This window comes from Chanodichthys erythropterus, chromosome 24, assembly GCF_024489055.1.
Source record: "Chanodichthys erythropterus isolate Z2021 chromosome 24, ASM2448905v1, whole genome shotgun sequence".
Classification (NCBI taxonomy): Eukaryota; Metazoa; Chordata; class Actinopteri; order Cypriniformes; family Xenocyprididae; genus Chanodichthys; species Chanodichthys erythropterus.
The window spans coordinates 26,711,402-26,724,708 of record NC_090244.1 but is presented as its reverse complement, the minus strand read 5'-3'; the positions used below and the strand labels follow the sequence as shown (position 1 = coordinate 26,724,708).

Genomic DNA, 13,307 nt, shown 5'->3' with positions numbered 1-13,307 from the left:
ATAGAGAATTTAAGCAAAAGTAAACCTGCAAACATGTTAGATGATGTAATTCATTTTGCCACTGGAGTGTGCAGTGTTTCAATACAACATTCGTACACACGCAGTCCTAATAAACCAGGCACTTAATGTACAGTATAATATATAACTCAAAACTGCTCTATACACTTTAGGAAAGAACATTTAAATCCTTACAGTATTAATGTATTATCCCATATTATAAACAGTGTATCAATGGGTTTATCGGTAGTTTATAATGGTGCACAGATCATGAAATTTTGATGTACACACCAAATTATTGGAATTCATTAATATACACGTTTAAATATCAAATCTGAGGTTTACGCAGTATTTGTGAACCCAGAGGAGAGTTTTCAGGAAGTTCGTGCATAATTACTCTGGATTTAATTAAATGTTTGCAAAAGTTTCATGAATGAGGCCCACTGATTATATATTTTTTATCATTTTTAAAGTGTTAGTTCACCTAAAAATAAATTTCTGTCATTAACGGGGTTGGGAAATAACGGAATACATGTAACGGCGTTACGTAATCAGGATACAGTTACGTCAAAAAACGTAGTAATCAGATTACAGTTACATTTTGAAAAAGGGGGAAATACTATCAGGATTACAATCATTTCATTTAAAACTAAAAATAATTAATTATTGTTGCCATAACAACACAATTAAGCGCTGCTTGATTATACAGTAGTTCCTGGTTCTGTTGCCAGTGATGACTCACGCGAGCCACCCGCTGGTGCATGCGCAAATAACACCCATCTACGATCTCCTCAGACGCAGATTGAATCAAGTTGGAATGATGCTTCCCGCGGGGAAAAACGTTTCATTTAATGGAAATTCCGCTGCTATTTTGTTTTCAACGAACAAAATGCAAACAACATGGTTGTACAGTGCAAACTCTGCCTTCCAGCTACGAAAACACTTTCTTTATCAAAGGACTAAAAAATAATCTGTAATACCATACTGTAGCCACTAGATGTCTGTATAGCCCTATTCCATGTATATATTCAGGGCTTGTGTATTCCCCAGTTGTGGAAATGAGACATGATTGCTTAGTTTTAGTAGGTTTTAAAAGTAACCAAAATGCTAAACATTAAAATGAAAGCAGAACAAACATGAACAGATATGTTTGATCAGAGCTTGTTCAGTTTGGTTATGTCACTTTTATTTTTTTAAGCTCTAAATGGCAACAATAATAATATTGCAATAGATAATTTATCAGATTTGTAAAATATTTTTATTGTTGAGACCCATTCAAAACTATGGAACGTGTAACATTTAAAAACTTGCAGAAATTGAGAACAAATAATTAAAATAAAATTTAAAAATGCAATTTTTTAATTTCTCTTTCTTTCTTTATATATTTGACCTTGAAGTAATCCAAAAGTAATCAGAGTACATTACTTTCATATTGTAGTACTTGGATTACATTACTGAATACTTTTTTATGAAGTAATTTGTAACCGTAACGAAATGCATTTTTAAAGTTACCCTCCAAGCCTGTTTATTTATCACTCACCCTCATGTCGTTCCACACCCGTAAGACCTTTGTTCATCTTCAGAACACAAATTAAGTTTTTTTTTATTTATTTATTTTTTTTTATGAAATCCGAGAGGTTTCTGACCTCCCTCCTTGCGCACAAAAAGTATTCTCGTCACTTCATAACATTAAGGTTGAACCAATGTAGTCACATGGATTATTTTAACAATGTATTTACAACCTTTCTGGACCTTAATATTGGTAATGACATTCCTGTCTATATGGAGGTCAGAAACCTCTCAGATTTCATCAAAAATATCTCCATTTGTGTTCAAAAGATGAACGAAGGTCTTACGGGTTTGGAACGACATGAGGATGAGTAATTAATGACAGAAATTTCATTTTTGGGTGTACTAACCCTTTAAGATCCGACGATGCAATCGCAGATATTTATTTTTCACAAATACATCACAGTTAAATTCCCGACAAGTTTAGCATCACACAATCTAGATATGTTCACAAGCAAGAGACATACGTCCAGTACTAGCTTCAAAGTTGTTATTCACAAATCATTATTATTTATGATTCTTTAACTTTTTTAATTTTGTAAGAAATACAAACTACTAATAATATTGTAAGACAATGTTAAGGTTAAACCGTTGAAGGTTAAACCATTATTGCAGCTACAGTATTTCTGTTATCGTGACAAACCGGTTTCTGGTGACCTTTTAAAATGGTTTTGTCACACATGAGCACTAAGATGAGTAACAGCTTTGAATGACCAGTGTTTATGTCTGCTGCACTAATATTACATTATCAGATTTGCATTCGCATCATTGTTTGATATTGAATTGGATTTATATCCATTTGCAGTTTTTTTCCCTCTCTTTTTCTCTTTACAATGATGCAGCAGAATTGCCCTATAACTCTTGAAAATGGACACGATACATCTCAAACACATTTAATAGGACATGAATGTTTATAATGGCCATTAATTCACCCTCCAGACATGATGTCATACTGTATGACTCCTTTTGTAAAGTTACAGTGTGTCTAAAAAACTTATCCAATAAACAAAAGAAAAAAAAAAAAAAATGTTCCTGAATTTAAATCTGGTTGGAAGAATTTGACAAATCAGCTGTTAATGATCTGTGACCGCATACCTAGTTGTTGCAAAACGTTTGTTCCTGGAATTAATTTTTATATGTAGAAAAATTCCATGTGGTCTCAGTCAATGTGAGCTCATAAATGCTGCATTCATAATAATGAAAATATTTATCAAAATCCATTTTGACCCAGTAGACACTTATTACTACACGTTATTATTATTTAAAGCATATATAATAATCATAAACAAAACCTTCCCCTCTCACAATGACTTGTATGCAATAAGCTTGTCCAGTAGAATGTAGCAAAATGTCATACAATTGGTGGAAAAAGTTGCAATTTCCGTTTCATGCTGACTTCAACTACCTGTTTCGTTTTTATGACCTTCGACCTGTGATTGGCTCTCTGCAGGCACTGTATCATGGAAAGTTCATCGACACTGGCTTCACTCTACCCTTCTACAAGCGCATGCTTAACAAGAAACCCACCCTGAAAGACCTGGAGTCCATCGACCCTGAGTTTTACAACTCCATCATGTGGGTCAAGTGAGTATCAAGACATTCATTGATTTAATAAGCTAATAATTCGGTCACAAACTGTGCATCACATGACGTTCATGCTGGTGTACATTCACAGAGAGAATGATTTGGAAGAGTGCGGCGTGGAGCTGTACTTCGCTCAGGACATGGAGATTTTGGGGAAGGTGACGACACACCAGCTGAAGAACGATGGAGAAAATGAACTTGTCACTCAGGACAACAAGGAGGAGTATATTGGGTACAGCTGCCCTGTTCATCTTCTTTTTGGCCCATTCACAGTGCTCCGATAGATGGCAACAGACACATTTTTAGGGTTGTGTTGGATCAGTGTGTTACCCCTGTTGGCATCTGACAGAGCTTGTTTTCGCTGACTGAACATGCTGAATCGCCACTTGTAATTGGTGATTGTCGGCGTCTGTCGGTGCAGTGTGAATTGGTCTTGAGAGTATTACTGGCCACTTAACAGACACCTTTCATCCATTGAGGTGTTTTGTACACTAATAACAGGAAATGTCCTTAGAGATAGTTATAGGATTAGTTCACTTTCAAATGAAATTTACCCCAATCTTTACTCGCCCTCAAGTCATCCTAGGTGTATATGACTTTCTTCTTACTGATGAACACAATCAGAGATATATTAATAAATATCCTGACACATCCGAGCTTTATAATGGCAGTGAGCGATACCAAGGAGTATGAGCTGTAGAACATGCATCATCCACATCCATCCATCATAAACGTGTGGTCCACATGGCTCCGGGGGGTTATTAGGCCTTCTGAAGCAAAGCATCAGTTACACTTTTTCTGTAAGTTGACTAAAAAAGGCGTTGGGAGCAGCATAAGCTTTTTGAACTGCGAGAGTTTTAATGGTGGAAGCTAAATATTTAACTTCATAACTTGTTAAATATGGATAAAACACTTAGCTTCCACTAGTAAAACTCTCACAGTTCAAAAAGCTTATGCTACGTCCGACGCCTTCCCTATTAAACTTACGGAAAAAGTGTAATTGACGCGATGCCAGTTCCGTTTTTTTGGTAATTCGAATACGGAAAGCATCGGATAAGCTTTTTCAACTTACGGAAAAAGTGTAACTGACGTGACACCAGTTCCGTTTTTTTTTTGTAATTTGAATACGGAAGTTGTCAGAAGGCATCGGACGTAGTGTAAGATTTTTGAACTGCGAGAGTTTTGCACTTTCTTCGTACGTTGAATACGGAAGGCGGTCTGGCGGAAGCTAGATATTTTACTTCATAACTAGTTAAATATGGATTTTTTTTTTTTTTTTAACACAAAGTTTTTCTGAAGCAAAGCGATGAGTTTATTAACCCCCCCCGAGCTGTGTGGAGTACGTTTATAGGCAGGAACACACCAAGCCGATGGTTTTCTCAGCGTGTTCCGCACCGTCGGCTGAAGTTGGCCTCGTCTGCTTTTTTTCGGCGATTCGAAATGTTGAATCGGCGTCGGAGCTCGTCGGTCCATCGGGCCATCTGATCGTTCTGATTGGCTGTTCAGATACTGCCACCTGCTGGTACGGAAAGGCATTTAATCTCACGCAGGTGCAGAATTGATGTGCTACTTGGCCGTCGGCTGTCAAGCGTCAGTTTGGTGTGTCAGGGCAACTTTGGACACAGACGCTGCCGACATGAGCCAACCCTACAGTCTGCTTTTGTCGCCACTAGTTCATTGGCTTCGGCTTAGTGTGTTCTGGCCTTATGATGGATGGATGTGGATTGATGCACTTTCTTCAGTTCATACTCGTTGATCCCGCTAACTGCCATTATAAAGCTTGGATGCATCAGGATATGTATTAATATATCTCCGATTATGTTTATCTGAAAGAAGAAAGTCATATACATATAGGATGGCTTGAGGGTGAGTAAAGCTTCGGGTAATTTTCATTTGAAAGTAAACTAATCCTTTATTTTTATTTTATTTTATTTATTTATTTATTTTTTTGATGTTAGAATACTTATCCAATCCCATTTTTTTTATTCAACTCCAGTTGAATACTGAATGACTGTTAGAGAAACCTGTTTGAATTCTTTGCAACTTTTGCAATTCTCTTCTTTGGCTGGTGATGCCAGTTCCACACTTTATTTTTTTAACCATTTAAGGGGACCTATTATGCCCCTTTTTACAAGATGTAAAATAAGTCTCTGATGTCCCCAGAGTGTGTATGTGAAGTTTCAGCTCAAAATACCCCACAGATCATTTATTATAGCATGTTAAAATTGCAACTTTTTGGGGGGTGAGCAAAAACATGCACCATTTTTGTTTGCGTCCCTTTAAATTCAAAAGAGCTGCTGCTCCCAGCCCCCTTTCAAGTAGAGGTTGGAGTTTAAAGAGATCATGCTCTGGCATACTGGTTTAGGATAGATTGCCAGAACAGCAGCAGCAACAACAAAATAGGACAATCTCACGCACTGAAAATGTCAGAAGCTGTCAGCAGCAGTGTTCAGCTTTATATGTTCGAAGTGAAGTTGTTGAAAAGACCCTCATTTGTTAAGCAGTCCTCTGCAGAATGATTGGTGAAAACGTCTGCTTTATATTTATGGAAATTATTATGATAATAAAAAATCATGGATTTTACAATTATAGGCTGGTTGTTCTCACACACGTCGGTGTTCAAACACCTTATAAAAGTGATTTTTGCATAATGGGTCCCTTTTAAGCTACAATCACCCTCATCTATTCACATTTTTCTTCTTATACTCCTTTTCTTTTTTAAAATGACAGTTCCTATAACAGTGATTTTAAACTCATTGCATGTTTTTTTTTTTTTTTGCAGTCTGCTTACTGACTGGCGGTTCACACGTGGGGTGGAGGAACAAACAAAAGCCTTCCTGGATGGTTTCAATGAGGTTGTGCCTCTGGAGTGGTTGCGTTATTTTGATGAGAAAGAGTTGGAGGTGGGTGGTGTTGGGGTTTTTTTTTTTTAGCAAGGACTTGACATTTATAACAGTCCAATAAAACCCTCATCTATACAAAGACACAAACGTTAGTGGTATCACTGAGAAAACAGATGTAAATAACCGGGTGATTGTGATTGTTTGTTCTCCAGCTGATGTTGTGCGGGATGCAGGAAATCGATCTGAATGACTGGCAGAAGAACACCATCTATCGGCATTACACCAAAAACAGCAAGCAAATTCACTGGTTCTGGCAGGTAATTTACACATCCAGTCTAATGCAGTCACAGCTGCTCCTGCTTCTTCTCTTTTTACTAGATATATTTCATTGTGTGTCACAGGTTGTAAAGGAAATGGACAATGAAAAGAGAATTCGCCTTCTGCAGTTCGTCACAGGAACTTGTCGACTGCCGGTTGGAGGTTTTGCAGAACTGATAGGTACAGCTTAATATCGCAGTGTACAGTGTAACAGTGTCTGGACAGTTGCATTATGATAACACTATTTAACATAATAAGAATCTTTTTTTTTTTTTTTATAATGTTAAATATTACTATTATTCGGAGCACCGGTTGTATTCGTCTGCAAGATGAACACATTAATTGAATCATTTTGTCCTGTAGACAGTTTTCATACAATATGAAATTACTGCATGCTATGAAAATCTCAGATATTGAGCATTTCATGCTTGTTTCTTTGACTTTATTGTATTGATTACTTATTTATTTTCAACTTTTTGTTTGATAAGCTTAACAGTATTGATGAAACAAACTGAAAAGCTTGAAAAAATTTTGAATTTTTAGATTTATTGGTGGCACTGTCCATGAATAGGGTACAAAATATGGCCTTGACCTCTTAAAAATGATTGTGTTTAAGAGGCATTACAAGGAGGTGCTTAACCTGAAAATGTTGATCATTAACCTCAAGAGGTTTAACCAAGTATCATGAGCTAATACTGCCTTCACGTGATATCGGAAATGTCTTATTTCCCACTTCTGAAATCGTGATTAAGAGCCAGATTAAGTTCTTTGTTTGGTGGAAAGAACAGGAATCATGGAGAACACCATATTTATTCTTGCCTATTTATTGGGAAAATCTTACTAAAGCCAAAATTATATTTAGCATCCCATTCTTTGACATACATATAAACATTCACCTTGCTAGCTTGCTGACAATTCTGAAATTTCAGGCAAATACAGGCTATTTTATATGATTCAAATGATTATTAGAAAAAACATTTGTTTGATCATTTTTTAATCTTTTAACCAAGCAGCTTTGAGCTCTTTACATGTGACCTAAAGTTTTTGCACATTGTACATATTCAAAAAGATGACAGATAATTAATTTTCAGTAGAGAAAAAATTGCTTTTACACCATAAGGATGTCCATTATGAGTCAGTCAGTCTTTTGAGCATCCTCAGTTTTACAGGGGTCCAAGGATCAATAAGCTGAAACTCTATTGTAATTGTTAAAATTTCCAAGGATCAGCATTCTCCCCTAAAAGTGATCGGGCAGACCAAACCGTAAGTTGTAGAAACTTGAAACTTTCAGGGTTGGTACTAGTCACACCGCCAACAACATCACCAAGGCTCGCTCCGATCAGTCTCTGGAGTCTGATTGTCAGTAATTATCAAAAAAAAGATGAAATTTCAATTCATGGTCTCTAAGGGCCACCAAAACGTTAAACGTTAAACTAAAATGGCTAAAATTCGTGAATGGAATGAGATATTTTCACCAAAATTGGAACAGGTGTGTATGGGCTCAATCTTTGGTCTTGTGAAAAAAAACGTGGCGACTGGCCACTTGGTGGCGCTATAACAGGGAAAAAAACATGAAAATGGCTATAACTACTTAACCATTAGTCCGATTGACTTGAAAATTGGCATGCAGTGTCTTTGTCCGAGGTGCCACGATTGTCTTTAAAGACAGTGCTGTATCTCAAAAAGCATGGCCGCCATTGGCCAATGAAGTTTGAGCACCTATAAAACAATGTTAACGGAGGCCAATCGCAACGAAACTCACTGGGCCTGTTTGACTCATGGCTCTAGAGGCCTGTGAGAAATTTTGACATTTTTCACTTGCGTAAAGGATTGTCCATCGAATCGTTCATTAAATATTGGAGAGATTATTAACTTTCATGAAGTAGTCCTAGGTTTTTGGCTCAACATCAATAACTGTTTATAAGCATTAAAACATATATTTCCTGTGGTAAATTGCCTGTATTGGCTGTAAATGTTCGAGATGTTTACAGGCTTGCTAATTAAAACATATAATCGTTTTTACGCTGGTGCTTAAAGGGCTTCAAGTGCTTGAACCCCAATAATTGCTGCTCGCGGCTCTATTATTCTGATTAAATGTGCACTTTAATGACAAGACAAGGCAATGTAGCTGTTGTGGAAAAAAACTAGTGAAGAATAGCAGCCACGGCATCAATCGTTCCCCCTCCGCCATGTTTAAAGTTTATGGCCCGTCAAATTTTGGAACTGGGGTATCAAAATGATCCCTGAGCTTCCCAGTGGTAAATACGATTTGAGAGGGTGTTTATGTCCAATTTCTATCTAGGAAACTCATATTTACAACATTTCGGATAGCATGTGAAGGCAGCATAAATACAGTATGGTTTGCAGTAAATTATATAATTAGTAAATAAGTCTTTCCACCATGCAGCATTGAGCTCTTTACATGTGACCTGAAGTCTGTCCATATTGTACATATTCACTGTTTAGAAGTGTAAATATTTCTAATGGTTTATCATTTTATGCTCTCGTTGTTTAGGAAGTAACGGGCCACAGAAATTTTGCATAGACAAAGTGGGGAAAGAAACATGGCTGCCGAGAAGTCACACTTGGTGAGACTCAAATGTTCAACCTAAATCTGAAAAATAATAGAACCGTTTTTATACAACTGTTTTGTGACGTATTTGTCCTTACATTTTCAGCTTTAATCGTCTGGATCTGCCACCCTATAAGAACATGGAGCAGCTCCGAGAAAAACTTCTGTTCGCCATCGAGGAAACTGAGGGATTCGGACAAGAGTGACGAGCCTCATTAAATCTCAGCATGGAAAGGACTGGAGCAAGAAAATTATTAACCAGTTTCTTGTGACTAGGCCATTAATACCACTAATGTGGACAGACTGTTGAAGAGACTGGCAGCAGATTTACACTTCAATTACTAGTTAACCTAAAAATGAAAGCTCACCCTCACACTGTTCCAAACTGATGTACTGTTATAGAATAATTATGAGGAATGGTCACTTTGAACTGAAAAAGAGCTGTGGAACGATTCTTCAAAATTTCACCTTTTGTGTTCCACAGAACAAATAACAGCATGCTGGTTTGGAAAGACATGAGAATGAGCAAAACAACAGTTTTGGGTTTAACTATTCCTTCAAACAGCAGAGCAGAAACACTGATGGACCAGCAGCAGATAAATTGATTGTTTGAATGTCATTTGGCCACTTCTGGGAATCATAGCTTCACATTTTTATGCAGAGAAAGCAATGCAAAATATGACACAGTTCACTGCATTATTTCATTAACAAGATTTTTAAATGAATTCCCTGATTTGTCTAAATCAAAACGTGATCAATCCTGATTTTCCAGCGCAAGATGAAATCCTCAACCGCTCTCCTTATAATGCAGCATTCAACACAGAAATATTACTACTTATAATAAAATAAACAGCAGCAAATGTCATGGACCGCATAGCTGGAGCTTGTGTGTCATATCCGTGTATATGGACTAGAGGACCACTGAGATGGAAAATAATTGTTTTAAAGAGTTTGACCAGACGTGACTTCATTATTTTGTGACATGCCATGCTACAGTGTATATAGTTGAAATAAAATCCAGTTATGGACTCTGAAAATGTGGATTGTGGATTGTGAAGTGACACATTAGGTAGAGAAACCAAACTCTTCCAGGTCTACCTCTTAAGGTTTTTTGTTTTTCAGCAGGACAACCAGTAGTTAAAGTTGATTTTGACCATTAATGATGTTTTATGAGGAGTTATAGGGTTCTTTACCTAAGTGAAATTTAAATAAGTTAAAAATCATATATCCAATCTGAAAAAAATGTATGAATGCCAAAGAATTGCTGTCCCCAATCCTGCTGGCCATCTCAACAAGTATTTTAAAGGTACAGTAAGCAATTTTTGAGAAACACTGTTGATATTTGAAATCAACCCAAACAAACACACCCCTCCCTTCATTGCTCCGCCCCCAAAATAACAAACACAATGCAAGAGTGGATGTCTCTCTATCATACCCCGTGTCAAGCCCACCCCGAGAGTCCCACCTTACATGTTAAAGGTGATAGAGAGGATTTTTTTCGTAAGAACAACCCCCCTCCTTCACCCCCTCCCATTTCAAAGGAACGCCTCCCAAAACTTGTGCACGAGTATTGGAAAACGAGTGTGTACCACCGACATTCGCTGTGTCGTGTTTTTTGGATTCATTATGTCAGACTCACCGCAGGTAACAGTTGTTACTCCTGTCTCCTGACAAAAACATTGCATGCGGCGCCTGTGGAGTGTGGAAAGTTACTGGAGCGCGCAGCCGCGCACGTCTCTCACAAGGAACATCATGGCAGTGATTGACAAGCCAGAGGGCCAATCGTTTACGCAATGATCGTGTAAACGATTGGCTGATGTTTTTAAGGCCCTACCTCGTTCACATATGATGTATATTAATATTATTCCTTTCAGTGCACCTAATAAAGTCTTTTATCAGTTAGTAAAGACAGTTTCAAGTAATATTGCAAAAATGCATAAAACAAAACATCCTCTTTAGCACCTTTAAATCTGAAACAATTATTAATGAATCAACATGAAATTGAATGTTTATGAAAGAAAGAGAAAACATTCAGTAATCACAAAGGTTGTCATGAAAATTAATGCTAAAAAGTGTGGTAAGTCTGATATAACCAGTGTTGGGGAAAGTTACTTTTAAAAGTGATGTATTACAATATTGCGTTACTCCCTAAAAAAGTAACTGCATTAATTTTATGGCATTACATTTCTTTTGCATTACTTTTTCCTCATCTGGGTTGGGCTGTTTGTTTTTATAACAACAGCAAAAAAATTATTTTTTTTTTTTTCTATTTTTGGCAAATGTAAAGGCCCGTTCACACCAAAAGTGAAATGAATAAGCCTCTGAAGGCTGAAGGAAATGTAAATTTACGCCTGTACGGTAGAGCTCAAACAAGCCTTTCAGCTGTGCTGCCATTCTGAAATACAGAAGATTAGGACGCAGGAGAAGTTAATGAGAAAATATATGCTCATGTTTACACACAGTGCACACAGCACCAGGTGTGCTGTGGTATCTGGCACCAAGATGTTAGCAGCAGATCCTTTAAGTCCTGTAAGTTGTGAGGTGGAGCCTCCATGGATCAGACTTGTTTGTTCAGCACATCCCAGAAATGCTCGATTGGATTGAGATCTGGGGGATTCGGAGGCCAAGTCAACACCTCAAACTCATTGTTGTGCTCCTCAAACCATTCCTGAACCATTTTTGCTTTGTGTCAGGAGCATTATCCTGCTGAAAGAGGCCACAGCCACCAGGAAATACTGTTTCCATGAAAGGTTGTATGGTCTGCAACAATGCTTAGGTAGGTGGTACGTGTCAAAGAAACATCCACATGGATGGCAGGACCCAAGGTTTCCCAGCAGAACATTGCCCAAAGCATCACACTGCCTGGGCTTGCCTTCTTCCCATAGTGCATCCTTGTACCATGTGTTCCCCAGGTAAGTGATGCACACGCACCCGGCCATTCACGAGATGTAAAAGAAAACATGATTCATCAGACCAGGCCACCTTCTTCCATTGCTCCGTGGTCCAGTTTTAAAGTGTTCACATGTCCACTGTTGGCTCTTTCGGTGGTGGACAGGGGTCAGCATGGGCACCCTGACTGGTCTGCAGTTATGCAGCTCCATACACAACAAACTGTGATGCACTGTGTATTCTGAGACCTTTCTATCAGAACCAGCTTTAACTTCTTGAGCAATTTGAGCTACAGTAGCTCATCTGTTGGATCAGACCACACGTGCATCAATGAGTCTCGGACGCCCACGACCCTGTCACCGGTTCACCACTGTTCCTTCCTTGGACCACTTTTGATAGATACTGACCACTGCAGACCAGTAACACCCCACAAGAGCTGCAGTTTTGGAGATACTCTGACCCAGCAATCTGATTACATAACTCGCGTTACTTGTAATGAGTTACCCCAACACCGGATATAAGGACCAGTATTGTATCGTTGAGCTGTATGACGGCTTCAGACATCTGTTCATGCCCACAGCATCATCAGTCAGTGCTGGTTATTTGTGTAGGATAAATGCATCAAATTTTAACTGTAAAGAACAGTCAGTGTATAGTAAAATAATAAATAAAGAACTGTCCCTTCTGAAAAAACAGCATATGCTGGTTAAGGTAGGTTTTGGAGCTGGTATGCTGGTCCTGGACCAGCTTAGGACCAGCACTTGACCAGCATAAACCAGCTCAAACCAGCATACCAGCTTCAAAACCTCCCTTAACCAGCATGCTGTTTTTTTCAGCAGGGGCCCACTTAATAAAATAAATTAAGTTAGCTGACTGATATGTAACAACTTTATTTTCCATATATATTTACTTTACAAACCTATAGTGAGCCTGTGGATATTTTAAAATTAATATGACATTATAAGCACAGAAATATTTTCAAATTGGCATTTTCAGCTAAATTTTGAGAACCTTAAAAGTGTTTGCCATTCAAAAGTGACATATATAACTCTAGTAATAACAAAAATTACCAGCAGCATATCTTTGTGCATTTTTGAGAGAAATATGTTTATGGATTTCACACTCCAGGTGAAATTTATAGTAAATACTATAGTGTTTTTGAACTATAGGCTACTATAGTAAAATTGTAGTACTGTATATAATATAGTATAACACTTTGTTAATGAATGCTACAGCATACTGTAGTATTAACTATAGTGAACTGATAAACTGTAATAAATACTGTTGTATACTTTAGTTTTTACTAAACTGTAGTGTAGTGTACCCTGTAGTTGTAGAAAACTTTGGGTAAAGAATTAATAATTATAAATTAGTTTATATTACTATAGTTGTTATGGTACCACAGCATTACCACAACAAATTAATTCAAGTACTTGGTTCATAAACACTATAGTAATATCACCTGTGACGTGTTTTTTCCCCTTTCACTCCAGTCATGAATAGTAGCTTAATAAACTAATTTTATTTAAAATAAT

General features: G+C 37.4%; 1 protein-coding gene across 2 annotated transcripts in view; it reads left to right on the top strand.

Moving 5' to 3' along the window:
• wwp2 (WW domain containing E3 ubiquitin protein ligase 2) overlaps positions 1–9,931 on the top strand; it is a 55,781-nt gene extending 45,850 nt beyond the window's left edge. For both annotated transcript variants that reach the window (XM_067380674.1, XM_067380673.1), the window contains 7 exons: positions 3,017–3,150; positions 3,242–3,382; positions 5,933–6,053; positions 6,206–6,310; positions 6,395–6,491; positions 8,827–8,899; positions 8,990–9,931. In XM_067380674.1, coding sequence (XP_067236775.1) covers positions 3,017–3,150; positions 3,242–3,382; positions 5,933–6,053; positions 6,206–6,310; positions 6,395–6,491; positions 8,827–8,899; positions 8,990–9,089 — 771 coding nt within the window. In that variant the 3' untranslated portion in view covers positions 9,090–9,931. The remainder of the gene's footprint in view (positions 1–3,016; positions 3,151–3,241; positions 3,383–5,932; positions 6,054–6,205; positions 6,311–6,394; positions 6,492–8,826; positions 8,900–8,989) is intronic.
• Positions 9,932–13,307: the final 3,376 nt, after the last annotated feature.